This window comes from Coenobita brevimanus, chromosome 87, assembly GCF_032717465.1.
Source record: "Coenobita brevimanus isolate Jiangsu-jjx chromosome 87, ASM3271746v2, whole genome shotgun sequence".
NCBI classification, from domain to species: Eukaryota; Metazoa; Arthropoda; class Malacostraca; order Decapoda; family Coenobitidae; genus Coenobita; species Coenobita brevimanus.
Genome location: NC_137040.1, coordinates 725,152 through 750,398, shown reverse-complemented (window position 1 = coordinate 750,398; position 25,247 = coordinate 725,152). Strand labels below are relative to the sequence as shown.

Genomic DNA, 25,247 nt, shown 5'->3' with positions numbered 1-25,247 from the left:
AATATAGTGCCATAGTCCACTGCGTAGCTAAAATATAATGCCATGGTCCACTGTTCAGCTTATATAAGCAACAGCGAAACAGAAACAGCAGGCTAAGAACAGTGTTCCATTTGCATTATCATGGTGAAGGCGACGAGTGCGGGTTTTTCAGTGTGGCGGCCAAAGTCACACGCTCGCTGCACTGGCCTGCGAGGTGGTGAGTCGCACTTCTTAAAAACTGTTTGTTCAACATTCTTTTATAAATTACTTAATTCTATCTTACGATGATGAATTACAATTATCTCAGTTAAAACAAAGATCTCACAGGGTCTTTGTATGGTCTTTACTGGCAACTCGCCGCAGCCTAAATTTTATGGTTCATCATATTGAAGTTATCGCTATGCGTGTTTTGTTATTAACATTAGCTTGAATGTGAAGTGTACGGTACCTATAGAGGACAAGCGAGTCTGTTCTTGTCAGTCTCTAACGATGTTATTCACCTTATGATAGACATTTAGAACCAGAGAGATTAGGCGATAGCCATAATACTCTAATACGAAATCCTTTAGTAAATATAGCCCAGATTCAAGGGACAATAAGATAGTTTGTAAACACAAGACCAATGTGGAAAGTAAACGAGTCTCCCCAAACCCTAGCATCGATCAGTGAACTGTGCTAGTATTGGCCCACCTCGCCAGGAAGGAGATACTACAACCAATCAGCGTAAAGAACTTTGAAAATAAGGCGGGTTTTCATTGGAGGATTGTGAGTGTCCTGAACCAATCATAATCGAGTGTTCATGGCAGGTGGGAAGTATGAAAACACAAACATGGCGGTGGTTAGTGACATGCATGAGGAAATTAGTCAATAACATGCAACAGGTGAAGAAGAATGAGCAGAAAGGGAGAATATGGAGGTTCCATAAAGGTACGGCAATGCAGGGATAGTAATTTTCAACCATAATATGTACTTTCGTTGAGCATGGGGTCAGAAGAGTTAAGGCAAGTAAGATTGGCATATTTGTGCTCAGTTAAAAGGCCATGTAGAGGGCGTAGCCCAAGAGTATTATGACATTTAATTTTCAGTTATCTAGGTTTGTTGTTGAATGAGGCTAATTCTTTGGGGTAGCTGCATCAAGTAAACTGATATGGTTTTGTGGGTAAGCATACTCTTTACCTTGAGGAGCAGAAGCACTTTACGAAATCAGTTCTTCCTTCTAGTGTTATATTTTTTTATTTCTGGGATGGTGAATAAAAATTTTTTGTTAAATCTGTTTCCCTGTTGTTTTTAGCTGTTCCTATGTGACAACTCTTGTTTGATTCATCAGTGTAATGGCAGAAGGGACTGTCCTTACCTAAGTGTTTTAACTTAACCTAACCTAATCTAGCTTAACTGTACCTAATAACCTAACCTAACCTAACCAAAGCTTCATTTGGGAACTTGGGAAACGAAATTCACCTTTGAGTACGTTGAGTAAGTTTCTTCCATTATGCCGGAAATAAACAATAGTAGGTATGGCTTAATGAACTTGATGATAATATGGGGAAAATTTTTCCGGCAGGAAAAGGTAATATACCACCCAGAAGAGTCAGAAAAATACAGAAAACAAATTGGAGGAATATGAAATGTGACGTCTTTCTGCTGCTTCAAGTAATGGGTACATTTGCTGTTTTTGTGTTTAAGGATTGTAGTTTTGTTGATTTTAAGCAATTTAGATGAACAGCCCCATTTCTCCTTCAGTTTTTACCTTTGCAGTATGATGATGATTTGTAGTTTAATCTTGCTGCTCCTAGGTGATGACATTGTTCAGCAGAAAAGAGCTTCTGGTGATAAAAGGGTTAATGAAGGCTGTGTGTAAACCTTCCAGTTCATAATACTTATTCTAACTTAAGCTGAATAGAATTGTTTTGGGATCAGAATAATAACCCATTCAATCTGATGATATGATTTTCCACAGTATCCTTAGTACTTAATGGGATGTGACAAAATAAGGAATTGGCGGTCATTTATCGAGTTGGCACATTTAGAAGGAAAATATAATTTTATCACCATATACTGTATGTTCATACACACCTAATTATCTGAAATTTGGTAAAAATTTTGTTTTTAATGTTATAAAAAATCAAGAGTCAGTGCAACATGCTGAAGTTAGCGGAAGTGTTTTGCCTTTAGCTCAACAGCTTGCCTTGGCAGCCTTTTAGTTTTTATAAACATTGACTTAACATGCAGATACATTTATTTGCAATGTAAATCCAAATTTATGCAAAATAGAAGTCTGTCAAGGAGTGTTGGCATTCGAAAGGGGAAATACCTGTTAACTTCAGCATGTTTTCACTCTGAATCCTGATTTTTATTAATACAGTAGTTAAATTAAGCACAATTTTGTGACAGGAATTCAGATAATTAGGTGTGTATGAACCAGTATGGTGAAAAAAAGTTTATAACATCTTCCTGTTAAAAGTGCGGATTCAGTTCCAATTTGGAAAATGATCACTGATTTGGTACCTCATTGCAGTGCTACTTATTGTTATCTTTATTCAACTTAGGGTAGATCTTTAGTTGTGAAGAGGTTAGTAAAGACTTCTGGCTGTACCGTACTAGCTTCTGTGATGTGGTTCAATCTCCATTAAACTAACCTAAGTGTAATTGTAACCTAGAAAAGTAAGAATAAAATATGACACCCAGATTCTGCATCAGTAATATGATGCCAAGGTTAGGACAGAAAACTGCTTTGTTCACTGTTAGGTTAGGTTCCACCAGGCTTGATTTGTAATATTGATCAAGTTTTTAGATTAATAATGTCGTTATTATGCATGTACACAACTATTAATCATACTGCTGTACTTTAATGATTAGCTAATATTGTATAAAGGAAAAGATGCAGTATTGTATTATAGGAATAGGAGCTCTTTTAGATTTCACTGTTGTCCCATTACAGTGACATATTTTTTACCTCATTTTTGCTACCCTCAGATGCTTTTACCTAGGTTAGGAGAGACATTTCAGACTGGAGGAGTTAGATGCAGCCATCATTTACCCATTCGGTACAAGTAGCCTTTCTTTAGATAAATGAAATAGTCTTGAAGTGGTACTAAATATACTAAGCGAAGAAGTATGGCACCTGATTTAAAGAGTGCTGGTATTGCTGGATGGCTGTTTATGATTACCAGTAACTGTAAACTGTGGCTTCATTATAGAATGTGGAGATGACTGCAGGTAGTTATAACTGAATTTTGTTTTCTCTTCTTAATTGGTGCTAGTTATTCTTAAGTACAGTATATATTAACCTGGAAATTTGTAAGCCCTTATATCATCATTCCCTTTTCCAGCTGATACCCCAGTTCGTGGTCTTTTGATGACTGAAATATATACCCCTCTGAATGTGATTTTTCGGCCTGCTGAAAATCGGTGAACCTGTAAAAACTCTATGAGGCATATTGATCAAAAAGTTCATATACATATGCATTATCATTTTTTTTTTTTTTTTTTTTTTTTTTTTTTAAGGAAGAAAGAACCAAAGGCCAGGAGCCTGCAAATTGCTCCCTCCAAGTAAAAACAAAAATAACAGAGATCCAAATTCAAGATCCATTTACTGTATTTCGAGATGCTTGGACACACTGTGTTTGAAACACTGGAGATCATAGGCAGTAGGAAATATAGACAGAGGGAGACAGTTCCAGAGTTTACCTGTTGTGCACATAAAGGAATGTTCCAGAGTTTACCTGTTGTGTACATGAAGGACTGGGAGTAACGGTTACTGCTTACATTAGAGAGTTGGACAGGAAAGGGATGAGAGTTTTGTTGCTAGATGGATGCTACATGCCTGCCTTAGTGGTGGAGGGATGCAAGCAGACAGTTCAGAGGAGCAGTGATGACTGAAGTAGCAATTGAGAAGATATGAAGATACAACAGTGTGACAAAGAGGCAGAGGTTGAAGGAAACCAGAAAGAGGAGGAGAGTAAATCAGATGAAAGGCCTTTGGCTCCACCTTGTTGACAGGAGCTGTATGTGGGGAGCCTACTTACACATGAAAGTTGTACTTTACACAGGAGCGAATAAAACCTGTTTATAAATTCAACAACTGTGCAGGGGTAAAGAAGGCTTAGCACACCCAGTCTCTTGGAATCAGATTTTACAAGAGAGATAATATGTTCTTTCCAAGATAAATCCTGAGAGAATGAAACAGGTACAGTATATATGTTTAATGATGATACAGGATTGAGCTGGTATGTCTAAAAATCAAATGGAGAATCTTAAGATTTTTCTTTTTTCTTTTCACATGGGCAAGTTAGTTGATTTCCCTGAACTGTAGTTTTACAGTTTATGACAAGCCATTGTACTGAGCATAATTTTTTTTCTTCCTTTTTTATGCTTTCTCTCTCATTGTTGTTTTTTTTTTTTTTAACCCTGCCTCATTTCTGTTTGGGTGGGAAAAAACAATCAGGAAAATGACAGTGAGTTTGTTGTTTACAGGAAAATCCATTTTCTACCTACCTGGATGCATTGAGCCAGGAGGGAGTGGCCACAAATGAGTTGCCTTTGAGGCACCATGTTATCCACCATCGTCCCCCCCCCTTCCATCTCACACCACGTTCATTCATGTATCACCTCATCGTCAATCTCCCCCCTCCCCTTCTACCTCCCCACATCACTCACACTTTCTTTGTGAGTCTCAGAGTCTTTGTTCTCCACATTGCTAAAGCATCACAGGGTACTGTACTTCAAACACTTTTCAGCACACCCAAAGCAACACCACAGCTGCTCCTGAACTTTCCAGTTTGTGTGTCTTTTCATATAATTCCACAGGCTCCTTTCATATGACTCATTTCCACATGTCTTACTCTTGTGTCCTTCCACTTTCAGGAGTATAATGTAGGTGAACAGCTGGGGTGTGGAGGGTTTGCCACTGTGTACCTTGCCCAGCATCGCGACACTGGCCACCCTGTAGCCATCAAGAAGGTCAGACTCCAGGATTCATATTTTGCCAGTTTTGTAGGCTTTAACAATTTATTTAGCATATTTCACCTTATTCTCCTTTTTCATCATCATCATCATCCAGACCTCCTTTCCCACCCAAGGGCAGGATGAGGAGTAGCAATGTCCAGACAGCCCAAAATTGCCCAAATCAATGGGCCACGCTTCCATGCACTCATCATTCAAGCCCCAGAATCCTGGCTCTATCGGATACGCCAAAAACATTCACCACTTTTTGTAGCTTCACATATCGTATCTGACAGAGCCAGTCTTTTTACCTTTTAAATAACTTTTGTATCAACAGAGATGCTCTCACAGCCATGATTTAACTATATAATGACCTAAAAACCTGTTGTAATGCTCCCAGGGCATCACCAAACATTACATGTTAAACGTGTGTTGTGTCTTTTGAGATGATATAATAACATATTTTCAGTCACATAAGAAGTCCAGAGGACACACTTGGTTTGAATAGTACCGGTATCTCTAGTTACTGAATGTTTTCATTGTGAAAAATAATTACTGTACTTCCATTTTCATGTTCCTTCCTAAAATTTCTAGGATACAGGCTATAAAAATGACCCTTTTCAGAATATAGTCAGCATAGGTAATTGGCAGTTATTTTAGTCTTAATACCTTTGATGACTTAAAAATTCTTCAAATTATAAATAACAACTTCTGGGGGAAATTACTTATGAGTCTAACCTCTCAGCAAAGTTGCTTCCTACCACCATACTTACACCCGACTCGTCAGCAGTGAACACTAACACCGTTTCAAAACAGTACTGGTATGTGATTCATGTATTTAATGGGAATGAACAGTATTGTAAGGTTCTCACCTGACTCCGACTGATAACAATTCATAAGTGGGCAGGGGAAGGAGAGGGGTTCCGAGGCTTGAGGCACACTACAGCATCTCAGCACGAGACGAGTGTGGTAGTAGCAGGGACAACAGGGTGGACTATGTGCCCGCTTGCTGCTTAGCATGAGTGGGAAGCATTGTGATTGGCTTGGCATGTTTGAGTATAATTGGCTTCCGACCGTGACTAGCATAAATGATGCCACAACCTGGAAAACTTGGAAATGGGTCACTTGGGACAATGACTGTGGCTATCAAATTGGTTTCCGTGATGTACAAAGCAGTCACAGTTTGGCTGAAAATTACCATGAATTAGAAAAGCATGACTAACTAACACGTGATATATTCCAGTTGAGTGTAGTTGCAAGCATAAGCATATTAGATGTTGTAAATATAAGAAATTTGTGTGTTTTGGGATAGTAGAAAAGCTAGTAAGAGTGAGATTTGGAATTACTGAGTAGATGAAAAGGAATACATGGAGGCAGTGAGACTGAAGGTAATATTAGAAGAGGCAGACTTTATTTGGTATGCATGAAGAGAGTGGAGCAGTTTACTGGTGTGGAAGAAGGAAGAGGAAGAGAAGTGTTTGAGAAAGTGAAAGAGCTTAAGTGAGGACATAGTAGCTGGAGGCAGTTCTACCATGGCCATCCATATGTGAGGGTTCCCAGGAGGAAGTAAGGTGTTGGGAATGATGATTATGATGAATGATTTTTTTGTACTTGCAGATTGACAAACGGCAGATCCAAGCACGTGGTCTGATAGAGCGTGTGCGGCAAGAGGTTGAAATCCACGCCCAACTGAATCATCCCTCTATCTTGCGTCTCTACACCTTTCTTGAAGACCAAGAGTATGTCTATCTTGTGCTGGAGCTGTGCCTTAATGGGGAGCTGCAGAAAGCACTCAGAAACAGAGGCACTGTGCTCAGTGAGGATGAAGGTATATGCAATATTTGGGGCCATGATGATGTACTGTTCTTTAATACTGTAACTACATACAGTTTGGTACACTGTTTCATCCTGGATTACTGCTCTTTCTTCCACACAAGATACTGACAGTTTGGAGGATTTCAGTGAGAAAATTATACCACCCCACCTATTCAGTGATGAAAAGTAATCATTAATGCCAGTTTCCATTTGTGTACTCAGTACAGTATTACCTTTCCCATTTTGCATAGTGGTATATATTATATAACTATACTAGCAGGAGTACCCAGCATTGCCAGGCCAAAATGACAAGCACTTTAGTCCTGTTTGTTCTAGTTCAATCTTTCTTTCTACTCTAGAAAGACCATGTACCTTGTATTCTTTTGATGAGGGATTATAAGAGGTCCAGGAACTTGCTGTTTCTGCTTTCGCAGACTAACATAGTATTTCTGTGCACTTGGTTACTATTACTGGTGACCTCAAATGACCTCCAATTGGTGACCTCAAATGACCTTGGAGGTCAACCTCACATTGGCTATGTTGTAACTGGAGGTTGTACGAGTCTCTATGCCAAAAATTTGGCTGCTGGGTCCAGTTGTTTGAGCGTTTATTACTGGTGACCTGAAATGACCTCCAAACGGTGACCTCAGATGACCTTGGAGGTCAACCTCACATAGCCTGTGCCCAAACTGGAGGTCATGTGAGTGTCCATGCCAAAAATTGGGCTGCAGGCGTTCCCGGCGTTGCCCAGGCCAAAAAGGCGAACACTGTACTTGAGACCTCAGATGACCCAGATCTGAATTTTGACCTCCCTAAAACCATCCTTGGTTCACCCTGATTCAAAATATGTATGAGTCTGGGGGTCTTTGGCCCTTGGTTTGAACATGATTGAAGGACAAACATACAAACACAACTTGGCTCTGTTATATATACAGTTAGTGCTTGATGCCAAACACTTTCCATATGACCATGGTTCAACCTGTCTTCACTAATAAGTTTTAATCTTGCTCCTGTAGTACTGTACATAGGTTGAGCCCAGTTCAGAGAAAGCCACATTAATACGCCACAGTTTGAGTGCAATGGATGACTGGAACCTTTCCATTTGTAAAAATGCTGGGTATGTTGCCTGGTGATTTAGTTTGTAATTAAGGTGCTCCAGTTGGATTGAGCCTGTGTAGGTTTATATCCAAGGGGTGGTTGGGGTTTATTGCTCATGTAATGCCACTCGGATGAGTGAAGCTGGTCACTATTGCCTTAAATGTCAGGACCAACTTGCCTAGCTCCAAGTTCCTATGTTCCTCAGAGGGCAACATAAGATTGGATGCTGGATGGATGGATGGGTATTCTAATTCATTTATATGGACTTTGGTAGCCTGTCCTTGGACCCTCCCACTTCCTGGGTCCTCTTGGGCCCCCAAAGGGGTAAAATGGAACTGCCTGTTAGTACTACCATTTTCATGTTTTGATGATTTATGTATTATAGTACAGTACTGTATTATAGTACTGCATTGCTTCTTTCACATGTACAATCCCTCTGCTTATTAATTCAAAAGTTCCACTTTTACACACAACTTGTCTAATGTTTCACTGCTTTATCCGTACAGTACTGTATGTAGTATCACATGTCAGGACCAACTTGCCTAGCCCTGGGTTCCTACACTCCTCATGGGGTGACATAGGATTGGATGATGGATGGATACTGTATGTAGTACTGTCCAGTAAAAATCTCTTCCACTGGTCTTCCATCAGCACGAGAGTACCTCAGCCAGATTGTGGATGGTATGCTGTATCTTCACTCCAAGTCCATCATTCATCGAGATCTCACCCTCTCCAACATACTCCTGGATGACTCTGGCCGCCTCAAGATAGCAGACTTTGGCCTGGCCACGCGGCTTCTCCGACCCGATGACCGCCACACCACCATGTGCGGAACACCAAACTACATCAGGTGAGCTGTAGCTAATTGTGGTAATGGATTCAAACAAATATCTCCAGCCCACTCCCGGTCCCCAGATAAAAGGATGATGAACTGCAAGTGATCGGTAGCTTTGGCTTGCAGTCTATTGGATTTCCATTCAGATGAGCCTTGGGCCACAACAATAACAGTAATGACTTGGAGTATAGCTGATTTTTGTTTCTTTTTATGAAGATAAGAAATTAACAAAAGATGAAAACAGTTAGGTGAAATATGTTCAGAGAAGCAGCTGACAAGGGTTCAGCTCACTTTTTATTTTTTTAACTCTACAGAATGGGTATTAACTTATACTTGATACTTGGTCAAGCATATGGTTGTAATTTTTAGTGAAAGATGAAAAGTACATATTCCCCTATAAATTATGATCCTTCCAGTGGCCATGGAAATAGTGACAATAAGATCATATATATTTTTTTTTTTTTTTTTTTTCCCCACAGGTGAGGTGAGGCAGGATCCAGAAAGCAGGTTAAAAAAAAAAAAAGATAATGGGAGATCTAATCAAAACCATACCCAGTGAAATACCCCCACACACACACATTCACACACACTCACACACACATGCACTCTCACGCACTCACTCTCTCTTCCACGCCATTCAAGCTCCTGGAATCCTGAGTGTAATCTCACAGCATCCTCCAAAATTACAAGCCTTTCTACATCTTTGTAGTTTAAATTTTTTGCATATGGTCATAATTTTTACTAAAAGATTAATATTTGTATTCTAGTTAGCTAAGCAGGCATTGCAGTGCCCTGGCCTTCATGAATTGACTTGCAAAATATGCCGCATTATTCCCTTGTCCATTGCGTATATGATTTTGGTAGAGACATAGCTTGTATAAGTACAGGGTATGTCCATTCATCCATCATCCAACACTGCCCAGTCAGGAGCATAGGAGTGTAGGTCTGGGTTACTCACTCCTGATATTTAAGGTAAAGGTGACCAACCTCACTTTCCTGATTGGCATTAACCCCTAACTACTCCCTGGAAGTAAATTCTTGTACAGTAGTCCCAGCTGTATGGAGTTCCTTAAAACAGTAGACTACCAGCAGTCATCCTTAGTTGGGAAAAGAGGTTTGGATGGTGATGATGATGATGATGGTGATGGTGATGGTGATGATGATGATGATGATGAATGCTTTACCCAGCCCTGAGGTAGTGACGCGCAACCCTCATGGCCTTGAGAGTGACGTGTGGAGTCTGGGGTGCATGCTGTATGTTATGCTGGTTGGCCACCCTCCCTTCGATTCACACGGAGTCAAGGAGTCTATTCTCACCAAGGTCGTCAGTGCTGATTATCAGGTGAGAGGGAGTTTCTTTGCTTTAACTTCTTCAGCCCAGCAATGTAATTTTTATATGATTACAGAATTCCTAATATTACAGAATAGGCAGTTTGTTTTCTTCAGACAGAACTAGGCCACTCACACAATTCATGTACTAAGTTTAGGATGAATGGAATTCTACCTGTAGTTATGAGGTAGGAATTAGTCCTCTTGGTTACCAGTCAGATATACCCCCCTGTGTGACAACACTTGGCCATCAGCTAAACTGAAATGAGGTTTGAGTTCTTTGTCAGATGCGAACAGATGCAGTATAGCAAATTTTGTATAACTTAGGACAGCACATTAGTTGTGAAGGGATTCATTAACCCTAAATAGGTAACCTGGGGTCTTAAAAACCTCAGGTCCCCAAAATTAATTTTTTTATATACAGTGTATGACCTTAAGGCCAAGGGATCTGTCTTTCTGTTCACCCTCCTAACTAGTGAAGTCCTTCATGGGGATGCTGGGGTCGTTCCTGGAACTGGCTCTGATTTTGCTTTGTAGAGCCTGTGGGATCTGTCAGACATGGAGAGACAGGCTGATGAATGAGGATATAAAGGAGCATTTTGGTGTGGATGTGGATGTCATAGGAAGCGTTATGAGGAACACACTGAGGTGGTTTGGCCATGTGGAGAGGATGGAGGGTGAAAGACTGACGAAGAGAGTGTATGTGAGTGAGGTGGAGGGGGGAAGAGGGAGGGGGAGGCCGAGGATGAGATGGAGGGATGGGGTGGAGAGGTATATGAGAGAGGGGGGTGTGAGTTGGGAGCAGGGCAGTGAAATGGCGGGGGACAGGGCGACTTGGAGGCGATTTGTTTGTGGCCACCCCAAACGGGATTGAGGCGTCTGGCAATAGATAGATAGATAGATAGATATTTATAATATAACTAAATTATATACTGTAACCCCCTAAATTAGTGAGGGTTACGTTCCAAGCTGTATTGCTAGTTCTTGAAATTCACTCATTCTTGATGCCTTCCTGAAAATGACGTTTACCGGTACAGTAATTGCGTAGCCTATGAACCTGATACTGTAATGCATTATCCATAATTAAACATTTCTTGTTAATTCTGTTTCCCCATTGTTTTTAGCCCTTCGGCTGTGCCAACTCTTGTTTGATTCGTCAGTGTAATGGCAGAAGGAACTGTCCTAAGTGTTTAACTTAACCTAATTTAACTGTACCTAATAATTTAACCAAACCTAAGCTAACCTGCAGTTGGGAAATTGGGAAATGAAATCCACCTTTGAGTACGTAGATTAAGTTTTTTTCCATTACTTCAGAAACAAACAGTTGTAGATATGGATTAATGGCTTAACCTCTCAGTGGTCGTGGGTTCAGAAATTTGCTTGCACTCCTGGCCAGGCCCAGAACGATTTTTGAAGGGTTCTAAAGTCAAATATTTTTCATACAGATATGAAGAGAATTGTCTGGTGCATCTAGCAATGTGTTTTTTAGCTTCCTAAACCTATCCTTTGATTTGCTGTGATCTGCAGAAGAATTAATAAAATTACGATGCATGTGCCATACAGGGAAAAACATCTGAGATTGAGTGACTCCCTGACTGCATGGGATAGTAGCCTAGGGTCCTGTAAACATACCAGTGGCATTCATTCCCTTCCCATAATTGTTCACAGTTTTTTATAGCTAACTTGACGTCACTGACACTAGTACTGTAAAGGGTTTTTCAGTGCCAGACGTTAGTAAGGGGTTAGTGGAATGCATTATTGTTTACATCAATACTCTCTCTTACACACATAAACGAACCAAAGAATGAGTGCTAAATGTATGTATAACTTTCAGCAGAAAGACCTTACCAGTTCAATTCATATTCCTCCAGTTTATTTTATGTATATTTGCGAGTATTGTTTTTAGGAAGAACTCGCTAATTAGTGAAGTCGTTAATTATGAGTTTGGCAGTTATGGGGTTCTGTAGTATTTGCATTATTTTTACATTAGTATATTAGACTGTTTATACTGCAAAACAGGGGTAAATCATTCACTATTGTAGATAAATGAATTAAATTATTACAGTTCACAGCTCACATTTGACAAGTTGACATACCAGTCCACCTCTATTCCTCGACTCTAACCTGCTCAATCCTCAGTCCTTAGTCACAGTCAGACTCCTTCAGCAACTAAGTCAACTCCATCTTGAACAGGTCAATGTTGCCCATCATAAAAACAAACTGCTCAAAGTTCTCAGAGGTCAGGCTGGTGTGCCAGCAGGTTTGTATTTGCAGAAGTACTTCTGTGAATGCAAAACCGCAAATTCACGTAAAAGTTATCACAAACTTAAGTCCACAAATGAACTCACACTTCCGCAATTGCGGACTTTGCGGTTTGTGGAAGTAATTGCAGAAGTGCCCAGCTCAGCCTGACGTGTTACCTCATATGTCATTCCTTGTGCTGTTAATTTTCATTTGCTGTGTTTCACCTTTTGTTTACGGGAGGTCCCAACATTAGTCTACAGCCAATGATCCAAAAATTTAAGATATTAACTTTCAGTTTTGCTAGGGTTAAGGTTAAAATTAGCATATATAACATTCTGCACTTCATTTTTCAAAAATTTTTAAAATATATATTTTTTCATTTAAACATTAATTTTGGGGGGGACCTCAGTGAAAGACAATGCTTGAATTTTTTGTGTATCAGAGCACATTCCAGTAATTTTTTTTTTTTTTTTTTTTTTTTCCAAAAAAATAAAATATATCTTTTCATTTAAACTTCAATTTTTCGGAGGGTCTCAGTGAAAGAAAATGGCTTGAATTATTTGTGTATCAGAGCACATTCCAGTAAATCAAACGTAAGTATTCCCCCCCTCCCCCCCCTTGGGGTATGTGAGACCCCGGGTTACCTAATGACTGTAATGAGGTACAATATAAAAAAAAAGGGGAGGTTACTTATCTGGGGTTAAGGCTGTGTCTGGCTCCTCTAGTTCTTGCCCGAGATAGATAAAAGTCAAGAGGTAGAAAAAATACTGTAAAACAGAAAAGATGTCATCATTGGAGTGAAGATGTTAACATGGCTTTTGTTGTGAGAGTATTTAGGGCATCGTCATAAAGTTTTATTGGTATATGCCTTTATTACTGCATGTCTTGATAATTCCACAATATATTTATTCTGCTTTTTTTTTTTTTTTTTTTTTTTTTTTTTTATATAGTGATCATGTTCTCCCTCATTCATGCTTTCTTTTGCATGTTTATAGGACCCCATCTTGTTTTCTGGACTGCTTCACTGGCAATACCTTTCATAGTTCTCTCATCTTTGTACCTTATCGTTATCATCTCAGTCCTACCTCAGCCCTTTGTTTGGTAGGGTAACATGTCAGGATGTTGATGATAATGACAAATCCATGCAGGTACCAAGCTATGTATCAGCTGAGGCTCGGTCTTTGATAGCCGCATGCCTTCAGAAAGACCCCAAGAATCGCATCAGACTTGTTGACGTGTCCCACCATCCCTTCATGACCGGCCAGAGAATAGCAGAACTGTCAGACAGTGGCCTTTACACCATGACCACACAGGCCACAATGTACCACCACAAGACCTCTCTCTCAGTCATCTCAGAGGCTGGGTCTGAGATGGATGAGCGGCAGGGCAAAGGACAGGCCAGTGTCCGTAATGAGCCTTTTCTCAGACATCCACCCTCCCCACCTGTAAGGATGAAGTCCAGGTTAGTTTGGTTCATGTGGCAGATTGAGTTTTGTCATGGATTTTAGAATGTGTACCGAGTGATCCTTGTCATAGTTCTTAGGTTAGAAAGTCCTTGTTATACCGTACATCATCCTTTTGGCATTAATTTTTGCTGCTAAGTCCACTGTAATTTACAGATGAATTGCATGTTGCACTTCCATTGCTACATCTATCTATCTATCTATTGCCAGACACCATAATCCCGCAAAGGGTGGTCATTTAACACTGAGTTAGTTGTTTTACAGGGAGGGGCACCAACACTCCACCAACCCACTTATGTCCTATAAATTGCAGAACCTTTTGTGATATTTTGGAACTCATCACTGACTTGTAATGAGGACTTACTTAAATTTCCGGATTTTTTTCTTTGCATTAATACCAATCAATTGGTTATTTATTGATCTCAGTAGGTGTCCAGGTCGTTAAAGATATGATGCATTGAAAATTTATGCTTAAAATGTTTAACAGTTTAATTTGTAACATTATGGAATTGTTTTCCAACTTTTTGTTTGTGGATAGATAATCTTTGATCATTATAGAAAATTATTTGAATGAACTTTGCTATTATAAATCCAGGTGTCATGTAAATATTTCTATCTATTATTGCCAGATGCCATAATCCCGTAAGGGGTGGCCATTTGACTTTGAGTTATTTGTTTTATGGGGAGGGGCACTAACCCTCCACCAACCCACTTGTTGACACGTAGGGAGCACGTATGGTTTGGTTATATGGTTACCATTCAGCGTTGTAAATGGTTTCTTGGCTTACAGGAAACCATTTGGCTTGTCACTCAGTGTAAAGCCACCTGTAAAGGAAAGAAAAGCAATAAGAAGTGACAGGAAAGATGGGAGAAATAGGAAAAGAGGAGGACAGGCACAGAAAAAGAATGATAAAGGCTAAGGAAGAAGTAGGCAGCACTACATCTAGTGAGTGGATGATGGTCGCCACCACCTACCACTAAATTATATATAGGTAGATGATAGATAGATAGATAATGTATATACAGTATACATACAGTATATAGATAGATTTTTTTTTTACAAGTTTACTTTTTTCCAGTCCAAGGGAACTACCTCCTCCTCATTTTGGGGTCATTGACACACTGAAGAGGAAATTCACCCCATTGCCATCTCGAAAGGAAGGGGACTTTGCTGTCACTGTCCCCTCCCTCCCTCGCTTCAGCAAGAGGGAGAGGGACGTGTCAGAGGAGAGGCGAAGACAAAAAATTCAACAGGAGAAAGAGGAATCTGAGGTACAATGGCTGCACCAGCAGCAGAAGATGGACACAGTACAGGAACACCATAGACAACAGTATCAGCAGCAAGAACTAGGGTCAAATGTAAGGGCCACCTCTTCGTGTTCCTCCTCTTGCTCCTCTCACAGTGGTTGTAGAGTTGGAGCTGAAGCTGGGTATGACACCATTAAAAGATATGGCTGTCAGGAGCTCCATGCATCTACCCCGGCTCATGGTTCAAGATCGAGGGACACTATGGAGTACTCAGACCGTGTTGATCATGAACAAGAATTTAGTGGACACTGTACTGGAGCAAAGGAAACACCATTTGTGAGACACAGAGAACACAGGAGCCATTCATTTGAGAGAAGAAGAATTCCTAACCACCAGAAGGAGGATAGGAGTAGGGAAAGAATAGAAGAAACACCCAGAAAGTATGTTGAGTCTTGTGACAACTCTCATGGTAACTACTCAATGGAGAAATTTGAGAACACAGAGAAGGTTGCTTCCCATTCTCAACCAGATGGCTCCATGGACAGATCTAGCCATCGACGTAGGAGCAGGTCTTTGGAGAATTATCACCTAGGGAACAGGGAGGGGTTTAGAGAAGGACACAGAAGTTTGAAGAGTCACCAGGAAGAGAGGAGGGAGGGGTATACAGAAAGACACAGAGCTTATTCATGCTGTCACAGTTCCCAGCACCATAGATCTTGGTGTAGCAGAAGAGAAGAAGAGAGGCCAAATGTGCCTAGTGATGAGTGTAGACATAGTGGCAGTGAAAGAAGGCACTGTGGAGCCAGCCTAGACAATCTTTGCTTTTTAGGACATCACAAACAGACCTCAGGAGGTTCGTGTCAGCTGTCAAGTAGATCTCATAATTCTAAAGATGGTAAGCAAGGGAACATTCTGCATGATATCTCTCGGTCTGTTAATTCTTGTGTAAATGATAAGAGGCCAGAAAACATTCTCCATGATATCCCTCGGTCCCTTAACTCTTGTGTAAAAGACGAAAAGGAGGAGAACATTCTGGATGATATTCCCCCTGTTCATCACCAAGTACCACCTACAGAGGAGAATATTGTCCCTCAGCAGTCTCACAGAGCACCCAGAACTCCAACCAAACAAATGCCACATTCTTTAGGTAGGCAAGGAGCTTTGAGCCATCAGGTGTCACCTCTCTCCTCTCGTCGGCTGAGGAAGGTGAGGTACCGGACAAAGAGGTACCTGCTGAATATTCTTGAGGGTGGGGAGGTGTGCTTGGAACAGCTAAGGAGTGGAGGGGGGCAGCAGAGGACAGTGGTGGAGGATGTGTGTTGGATCTCACCCGATGGACTCAAGGTAAGAAAACTACCACACACCACCGTTTCATTTGGTATACGCTTTTCAGTTTAACATGGCCTAAAATTGCCATCTTTCCATCTTCAGTGCTATATTGTGACAATATATTAACACTAAAATATGATGCTAATCATGAAGAATGTTATGGAAAGGTTGTGTTAGTTTAACTTGGCCTGAAATTGTCATCTCTCCATCTCCAGTGCTGAGTTGTAACAATACTGTACATGAACACAAATTATGCTAGTCACGAAGAAGTGCTATGGCAAGGTATAGAGCTGTAGCATTGTCTTGTTCAGTCAGTGAGGTGCATGAAAGACTCTGCAGTAGGATGAAAATGTGGGCCAGGTTAAGGTAAAATGAGGATGAACTGTACCGTGTGTATAATGGGCCATCTTTTTATTCAGATCTTCATATATCGCCCAAATGGTGGTTCTGGTTGTGAGCCAGGGGATGCACCACCACCACGACCAGAAAAGGACTGTCTTCACTTTTCCTACGACAGTCTACCTCACAAATACTGGAAGAAGTACAAGGATGCTGCTAGGTAAGGGACTAGGATAAAGACTTAAGTGATGTACAGCGTGGTCTGTAAATAGTATACCACTATAAACTCACCTGCCAGTATCCTGTGTATTCTGGGAATGGTTCAGCCTGCTGGTGTGAGTGTAGATGAGGCGTTGTGAGTAGGTAATAAATGATGCAGATTAGGCATTGATAATATACTGTAGACGGTTGTCTCTGCAACACATGAAAAATCTTGCAGTGGAGCAGAAGGTGAGCATTATCTACAGACCATGCTGTTCAGTATTTTGCTGGTTTATTCTTGCCACTTGAAGATGATGCTATGTAGACTGAGAGAGATCATGGCTGTTACTGTTATTGTCTTTCTTACTGAGGAGATTGATGAAAACTACCGGTCTCTCTAACACCTCCAGTTCAAAAAGTCTACTTAACTGCAAAATACAAGACAGATAGATAAGCAGACAGGCAGATAGATAGATAGATAAAGTAAATTCAGTGAAATCCTGCATCTGTCCTTAGACCATAATAATCTTTGTTTGCACACAGATTTGTGAAGCTGGTCAAGTCCCGCACCACCAAGATCACCTACTATACCGACCAGGCCAAGTTCTACCTAATGGAAAACACCCCTGATCCAGACTTTGTGGCCGTGTTCTACCAGGGTGAGGCTATTTCTGTGTTTAGTTCTGTAAATATGTAGATATATCTTGGAGATGAAAAGGCTACTGTACCTTGAAATTATTTGGCCATGTGGAGAGAATGGAGAAGGAACAGCTGATTAGGAGAGTGTATATTAGTTCAGTGGAGAAGGGGAGGAGAGGAGGAGACCAAGGATGAGATGGAGAGATGGCATGAAGAGATATATTTGAGAAATGGGTATGAGTTGGAGAGGGCAACTGATGGCAGTGTAATGGGTGACATAGAGGCGATTAGTTTGTGCCCATGCCTTCTAGGATTAAGACATCTGACAGTAGATAGTAAAGGATTTAAATAAGTGCATTTCAAGGTAGAAGGTGGCCCAGCGCATCCAGGTGATATGGTATGGTAATTAAATTAGTGAGAAAATACGCAGGAGGGTGTGGTGCAAGAAAACAAGAAAAATAAAAAATATATTCCTCTGCAGGGATGAAATTTGAAAGTAGTTGATATTTGGTTTATTGGTGTGGAACAGGTCTAAAAATTGTGAAGGCTATATTAACACTTTCAGCATAATATTGTACATGCTATTCAACTGCATCTGTCTCACACTATTACTGATATTTTTTTGCTATTTCCTGCACTGTGCAGTTGACCCTCTTTCGATGTGGTGCGATGAGGCTCTGTCCCTTCTCCCCTTGGGGCTAAGATGCGAATGAATGTGTTTGTGTGGATGAGTAAATTGGGGATGTGTTGTCCTGTCTCGGCTACCTCCCTTTCTTTTGGGGGAAGCAACCTGGGTATATGGATAGATAGAGATTTCCTGATGATTTTACTCCCCTTTTTAGATATTTCTTGTAGTGATTCAGCAAAGGAAGGCTTTATCAAACTACTTCAGTTTAAAGCATCGTTCCAAGGTTGCATAGGAGTGGATAGAGAAAAAAAATACATAGTGAACAAAATGTCATTGGACTGCAGAGGTTAGGGAACTTTTACTCCTACCTTATTGTTAGATATTCTGTTACTGTACCCATTGGTCCTGGAGAGACGTATGTGATATAACTGGGTGGCACCACTGACCATTTATGCAAGCATCTCTAAATTCCATCCCTCTCTCTCAAAAGGAAGATAGTGGACTTCAGGAGAAGTGGTACTTCAGCCTGCAGTCCACTTGCTTCACATCCAAATGAGCCTGGGGTCACAACAAAAACAATTGTGTGCATTCTTTGTTCTCTGGGGCCACAATAACAACAACTGTACTCATTCTTTGTCGTGGCTGGCAGGAGCAAAGATGACAAAAAGTGGGATTAAAGTTGATGTGAAGAAGACAACGGGCTCTACCTACACCCTGACTCTTAACACCGACCCTGCACATGTCCCCACTGATCTACGCCCCTGCTACACACACTTCACACAGGTCAGACCTTGATTAAAATTTTTGTAAGGTACACATATGAACCATAGATCAGTATGTTTGTTGGTTAAGGAGGTTCCCCCCAAAATGTTCCATATCAGTTATGGTATTTTCAACTTATGGCTTATAAATATTGTCTTTTGTGCTGGTTATGCGGTGTGTTTTGATATTAAAAGGATATAAATAGCTGAGCATAAATTATTATTGGATAATTTGCAAATTACTGTAAATAGTTAAGGAGGAAGTTCTAGGAAGCCTAGTCAGTGTTTATACTAAAAGGATATAAATAGCTCAGAATAAAATATTACTGGTCCCTTTGACCCATTCACTGCTGTGGGACCGTACTAAGCTAAGATAGTGTAGGCATGACAAGATGAAAATGAAGAGGGCATCAAACTATCGAGCTGGTTAACTAGGACTCCACTCTGAAACGTTTTATTCCGCCAGGCCTACAGCCATTGCCTTCATCTAGATCAAGTTCTCTCTGAAGCCTGCATCAAAATTGGTGTGGCATGTTTCCCGGCAGTGTTGGGCAGTAAGCCACCCTCTGCCAGCACGACTGCCCTGTTAACCCCCACCTCAGCCACAATCCAAGCCAGAAAACCCTGCCAGGATAAGGAGAATGTGTCACCCACTTCTTCGGCCTCCTCATTCAGATCTCCCAGAAACATCATGTCACAGGTATAGGAGGATAAGGACAATTCTCCTAATTCTTTCAGTCAGAGGATTTTTTTTTTTTTTTTTTTTTTTTTTCTGCTGCCACCTGTTTTATTTAGCGACTTTAGAAGGACAAGGATGTTGTTAATCGTATTCTCTTCAGGTAAAGAATATATTTTCCTTTTTGTTATGTCTGCCAGTGTTAAAGAGGGATGTTTTCATGAGGTGGTACCAATAGAATCTAACTGCAGGGTGAAGCTGATTTCTTATATAAAAATTTCTCATCTCCCTCCCTCACCCCCAAAAGGAGGAGGATAGACAGTTATGAAGGCTGTATTTAACCTCTTAAAAAAAAAAAAAAAAATCCTGTCTCTATCTATCTATTGCCAGACACCTCAATCCTATACGGGGTGGCCACAAACAAATCGCCTCCACATTGCCCTGTCCCCGGCCATTTCACTGCCCTGCTCCCAACTCACACACCCTTCTCTCATATACCTCTCCACTCCATCTCTCCATTTCATCCTTGGCCTCCCCATCCCCCTCTCCCCCTCCACCTCACTCACATACACTCTCCACCCTCTTCACATGGTCAAACCATCTCATTGTGTTTCTCCTAACGCTTCCTGTCACATCCACATCCAAATCACAACACTTTTTCACATCCTCATTTGTTATTCTGTCTCTCCTTGTGACTGCACATGCTTCTTTGAAATAACTCATTTCCACAGCTCTCACTCTTGACTTGTGTCCCTCCAACAACATCCAAGCTTCACTTCCCTACATTAGAGCTGGTATCACAGTACTGTCATATAGTAACTTTTTCACTTCCATGCTCACTTCCCTGTTTCTTATCACTGCTTTCAAGGAACCAGCAACCTTTCTTCCATGCTGTACCCTTTCAGGCACTTCACCCTCCAAACTTCCATCATTACTCATCACACTACCGAAGTACTTAAATGTACTCACGTTGTCCATTTCCTCCTCATCCAAAAAAATCTGAGTAAAGTAGTCTGAAGATAGCAAGGAAAAAATGAAAATTACCCAGAGCATTATTGGATTATGAAAGTGTAATTGAGGGTAGTGTTGGTAGAGGCAGACCTTGTTTGGAAGAAGAGAGTAGAGCAGTATATTGGTGAAGAGAAGGAAGAGGATAAGGAATGTTTGAGAGAGGGAGAGAGAGAGTTGAGTGAAGATACAGTCGCATGGAGGTGTTTCTGTCACAGCCATGGAGGGAGCAAGGCTTCAAGGTTGATGATAATGGTGACAGTGATCATTGGACAGAAGGGGTTACTTTCTGTCTTCATTTCCTCCAATCAGCTTGGATGGTGTGAGGAGTCTATGGCAAGCGTCCTGGTCACGGGCCTTCACAAAACCAGCCCTCCTCCCCTGGTGCGCCTCCCGCTTACACCCCACCAGCCCCCCAATGCCTCACTTCCCAGGATAACTCCGCCTCTGCCACCCTCCAAGAAACCCCCAGACCCCATCACCATTAAGAACATAAGTATGGTAAGAAATTGTGGACTTGTGTTTGCGATGTAGTGAACTGAAGTGCATATACTGTTAACATGGAAAAGAGTCCTAATTCCTTTCAGCTCAGTTGATGGCCAGGATTAGTCAGATTATACAGTGGATTCGCCTAAATCCCGGTCTTATGAGACTGGGGACATGCCGCGATTTGAGAATTTCGCAATTTAGAAATAACTAATCTTATGGGAAAAACTACTTATGGGTCTGTTATTTTGGAAAAGTTGCCCCCCTTACCCCCAGACCGACAGCAGACTGGTCACCAGCAAACTGTAACAATGTGGAAAAGAAATTAGTAAAGCATTTAATGGAAATGAACAGTAAGATTCTTACCTGACTATGACTGACGACATTGCTTGAATGGACTGGAGAGTGGGGAGGGGTTCCTACTTATTAAAACTACCTTCTGGGTGTAACTTAACGTTGGCTTCTTCTTTCCCTTCCTTGAAGAAGTTTCAGGTTAGGAGAGTTACGATCGGCCGTGGTAAAACTGGGCAGGTGGAGGAGACATGGGGGGGGGGGGGACCTCTCGTAAACCACACCAGAACCACATGCCAACAGAGAGGAGACAATGCATGAGCAAGAGCCAGGCGGCAGGGCTTTTGCACCCGTGCCCCTTATACTTGGTGTGGGAGGGAAATGCTGCAATTGGCTTGAGTAAGTGCAATGCTTGAATATGGCTGGTTTAGTAACTGAGACCATATAGAGACTGGACAGCCAGTATCTTCAGCTACTTGCTGATTGGTCAGCTGACATGGTGGCATTTTGGTGCAAGTGCCTCACAGCCCGGGTGCTGGCTGAGTCAGCTGACTGCGGATTTAGACAAAAATACATCTCGTCACCTGTTGTGATACATGATTGGTTGATGAATAAAATAATGCTGAAATTTTGTTAATATGAGCTGCTGAAGGTTTCTGTTTTAATCCTCATCTATACATATGTAAACGCTGTGATAATTGCCAAATTATAATGCTGGCAAACCAAACTGTTGGTAGCTGCAAAATGGGGGTGGGGGGGTGCTGTGTTTTTTTTACTGGTGTTTTTTGCCCTTATTAATGGTTTAATTGTGCTGCATTTGGGTGCAGTAACACTGATAGACCTTCTGTGTGATTTTTCTGACTCCCTTGTGATCCACCAAGAAGGAAAGTATGGGATATTAAGGTGAAGAAATCAAGTTGGTCTGTAAGTGTCATCGGCTTTGCTAGGCAAGTTGTATTTGGCCCACATCCACGCAGGGAGGTAAGCCTAGATTATATCCCGATGGAAACCATTTTGCCATAGTTATGGATATCAAGAAGAACAGCAGTCTGTACATTCAACCAAAACTCCATCAAAGTTAAAAACCTCGGGCAAAATACGTGAACGTTGTTGTTGTTAATCAATCTGGCATCGTTTGGTAACTTATCCTAGATATTTATATGGTTCAGAATTAGCCTACCTGATACAGAGGAAAATCTCATTTTTATACAGCTTTACCTATTAAGAAACCACCATTTGTGTGAACATAGCATAACAGATGTTAAAAAAAAAAAATGCATTGGAAAGCCTGCACTTTCGAGGTTGCAGTAGCAAATTATCGATATTGCAAACTGTTGGATGATGTTGCTGCGTTACTATGAATTCGCTGTTTAGAAACATGTGATATATGAGATTCCACTGTAGTTGTTTCATTTACAATTGTTTCTTCATTATAAAGTTTTATGTTAATTGACTCCTTCTTTTCAGTTAATGTTGTTTTAGCTTCATTATTGTGTTGAAGTCAGAAGAGAATGGTTTTGGGGCTTTTCATAAAACACAAAGTTCATTATTGGCCATAACATGAATTGAGACACTTGGGACTCAGGGATGAGTGAGGCTGGTCACTTTCATCTTAAATGTCAGGACCAACTTGCCTAACCCTGGGCTCCTCCACTCCTCATGGGCAACTTAGGACTGGGTGATGGATGGACGGATGGGACCTTTCTGCTGTGGGGTGTCTTTCTGCACCGAATAAAATTGTCAGATGTTAGATAGAAAATATGGCCAAATTCATAATGCACAGCCAGAGGCTGAAGTAAGGAAAAACTGTACCTACTGTAGTTCTGGTCAGGTATTTTAGTTTTAAGAATTTCATTTGTAACACCATCCTTAGCACTAACACTTGAAATCTTCACAGGATGCAAGCTATGTTAAGGTTGTCTACAGCGATGGATCCCGATTGTGGGTAAGCAGCACAGATCCCCCTAGTGGCCAGCTGAAATACAGTGCCAGCCAAGACAAGGAACCCACTTTGTACTTGGGTGAAAATTTACCCTTGGAGGTGAAGCATAAGGTAATTCTGTATGGTCAGCATCTCTCTCAGCAGCAGCAGCAGCAGTCACATCAGGGCTCAGCAATATCTCATTCCAGTAAGCCAAGGTAGTAGTTTCATTAGTAGCAGTTTTTGTGGTATGTGATAATGCTTGGTGGTCTAATGATGATACCCCATTGATGATGAGAGTCCCAATATATTTATGGGATGAAATCCCACCAGAATGTTTTTTATGCCACTGAGGGTGTGCACTGGGCATCTACACTTAACCCCTTTGCTCAGATGATGTAATTTCAGTTTATTTTTGCTATCTCCAGATTATTATTATTTTTATTCAGTTAGATGGAGATTTTTCAGATAGGAGGGGTTAGATACAGTCTTTATTAACCCCTTCACTATTAGGGTTTGTATGTCTGTTGCCAGATGCCACAATCCCATAAGGGGTGGCCATTTGACTTTTGAGTTATTTGTTTTATGGGAAGGGGCACTAACCCTCCACCAACCCACTTGTTGACACGTAGGGAGCACGTATGGTTTGGTTATATGGTTGCTGTCCTAAAATACAGGTAAAAATTGTGCGGTAGTTGCAAGAATAACCACCAAGAAAAGATGTCTGTGGCCTGAAGTGGTTAAATGTACAGTCAAAGAAATAACTATCTTCCCAGTTCCATCCGAAGATAATTTACAACTGGCGAAGTACAGTGAAATCGTGTCTACTCTGGTGCGTGATTCAGATGGTTAGTTTTTTTCGCTATGTGTTGTCAGACTTTGGGAAGATATTGTACTTGTGTCTGTCTCTGTACAGTGCTGTGGTAATCTTGTCTTATTCCCCTACATTTTGAAAGGGTGAATATGGGACTGGCTGTTATTGGTATTGTACAGAGCCACTGAGAGAGTGGGATGTCATTCTTGCTTCAGCTGACCACCAAGATGCATCAGTTAGACAGTCATCCTGCTTCCATATCTATGACACATTTGTTTTAGCCAGACAAAGATCCGCCATTCAGGATAGTTAATGGCGAGTTGGAGTCAGGTTGAAGTGTCTTTTTGGTATACCGAAGTTATTCATTCCTACCCCTTAAATGAGGCTTATCAAATTTCTTGCAACCATGACTAAGTACTCAAATTGTGGGAATGGTCCAGTTCCATCAGTTGAAAACAAACCAACTCTAGTGAAACAAAACAGCATGACTTTATTGTTATTGAATTTATCTGGCTCATTTCACTAGATATACTGTTTGTATTTTTTTCACTTCTGGTGCTGTCACTTAATTTTTTTCTTTATGTGCTAGTAATTGTCAGGTGTGTTTTGCAGGGTGTACTCTTGATAGTTCTTCCACATTTTTGCTTTCTCTCCTTTGTGGATCCTACCTCTCCCCATCTTTAGATGATAAAAAAGGGTGAGGATGATGATGACGGTACTCTTCTTTTCTCTTCTGCTGTTGTTTACTGAAAGTAACAGAGCATAGCTTAAATTTGAATGCCAAAGAATTTGCCTAATGAAAGCATAATTTAGAATGCAATAAATCATGAAGAGGATTGAAGTTTGCTAGGCTTGAGGTATTGGCAAAGTATTTCAAGATCAGTAATTAGAGGCTTCCATATTACATAGCGTATGATTTCATGGAACTATACACTTTTCACTTTAACGTGGCCTAGCATTGACAAAACATAGTACAGGTCTTGAAGTGCTATGGAAAGAACGCACAGCTTGAGCATTGTGTTTGACAGCCACTGAGCTATGTGAATTAAACAGCAAAGAATGAAAATCCGAGCCAAGTTAGGCTAAGGGAAAAATAGTATAGCATTGTGGATGCTTTCACAGAGGAAAGAGATTGCTTCCAAGAAAAGTATAACCTTAATTTATATGTTGATCATTGCAGCCAGTTGCATGTGAGGATGTAA

The 25,247-nt window shown here is 40.9% G+C and overlaps 1 protein-coding gene across 1 annotated transcript; it reads left to right on the top strand.

Moving 5' to 3' along the window:
- The first annotated feature begins 870 nt into the window (after nucleotides 1-870).
- On the top strand, nucleotides 871-25,247 carry LOC145410960 (serine/threonine-protein kinase PLK4-like). The gene is made up of 15 exons (XM_080281015.1): nucleotides 871-906; nucleotides 4,843-4,938; nucleotides 6,538-6,748; nucleotides 8,485-8,683; nucleotides 9,857-10,010; nucleotides 13,390-13,703; nucleotides 14,784-15,511; nucleotides 15,965-16,296; nucleotides 16,701-16,840; nucleotides 17,365-17,480; nucleotides 18,738-18,871; nucleotides 19,316-19,549; nucleotides 20,846-21,034; nucleotides 23,208-23,449; nucleotides 25,226-25,247. The coding sequence occupies exons 1-15, from the start codon at nucleotides 871-873 to the stop codon at nucleotides 25,245-25,247; spliced, it is 3,147 nt and encodes a 1,048-aa protein (XP_080137141.1).

Excerpts from the sequence above, each read along its gene's own strand:
- LOC145410960 (XM_080281015.1), top strand. The coding sequence starts at position 871 with ATGAGCAGAAAGGGAGAATATGGAGGTTCCATAAAG. Across the intron at positions 10,011-13,389 it reads TCGTCAGTGCTGATTATCAG|GTACCAAGCTATGTATCAGC; the intron begins GTGAGAGGGAGT and ends AAATCCATGCAG. Across the intron at positions 21,035-23,207 it reads CCATTAAGAACATAAGTATG|GATGCAAGCTATGTTAAGGT; the intron begins GTAAGAAATTGT and ends AAATCTTCACAG.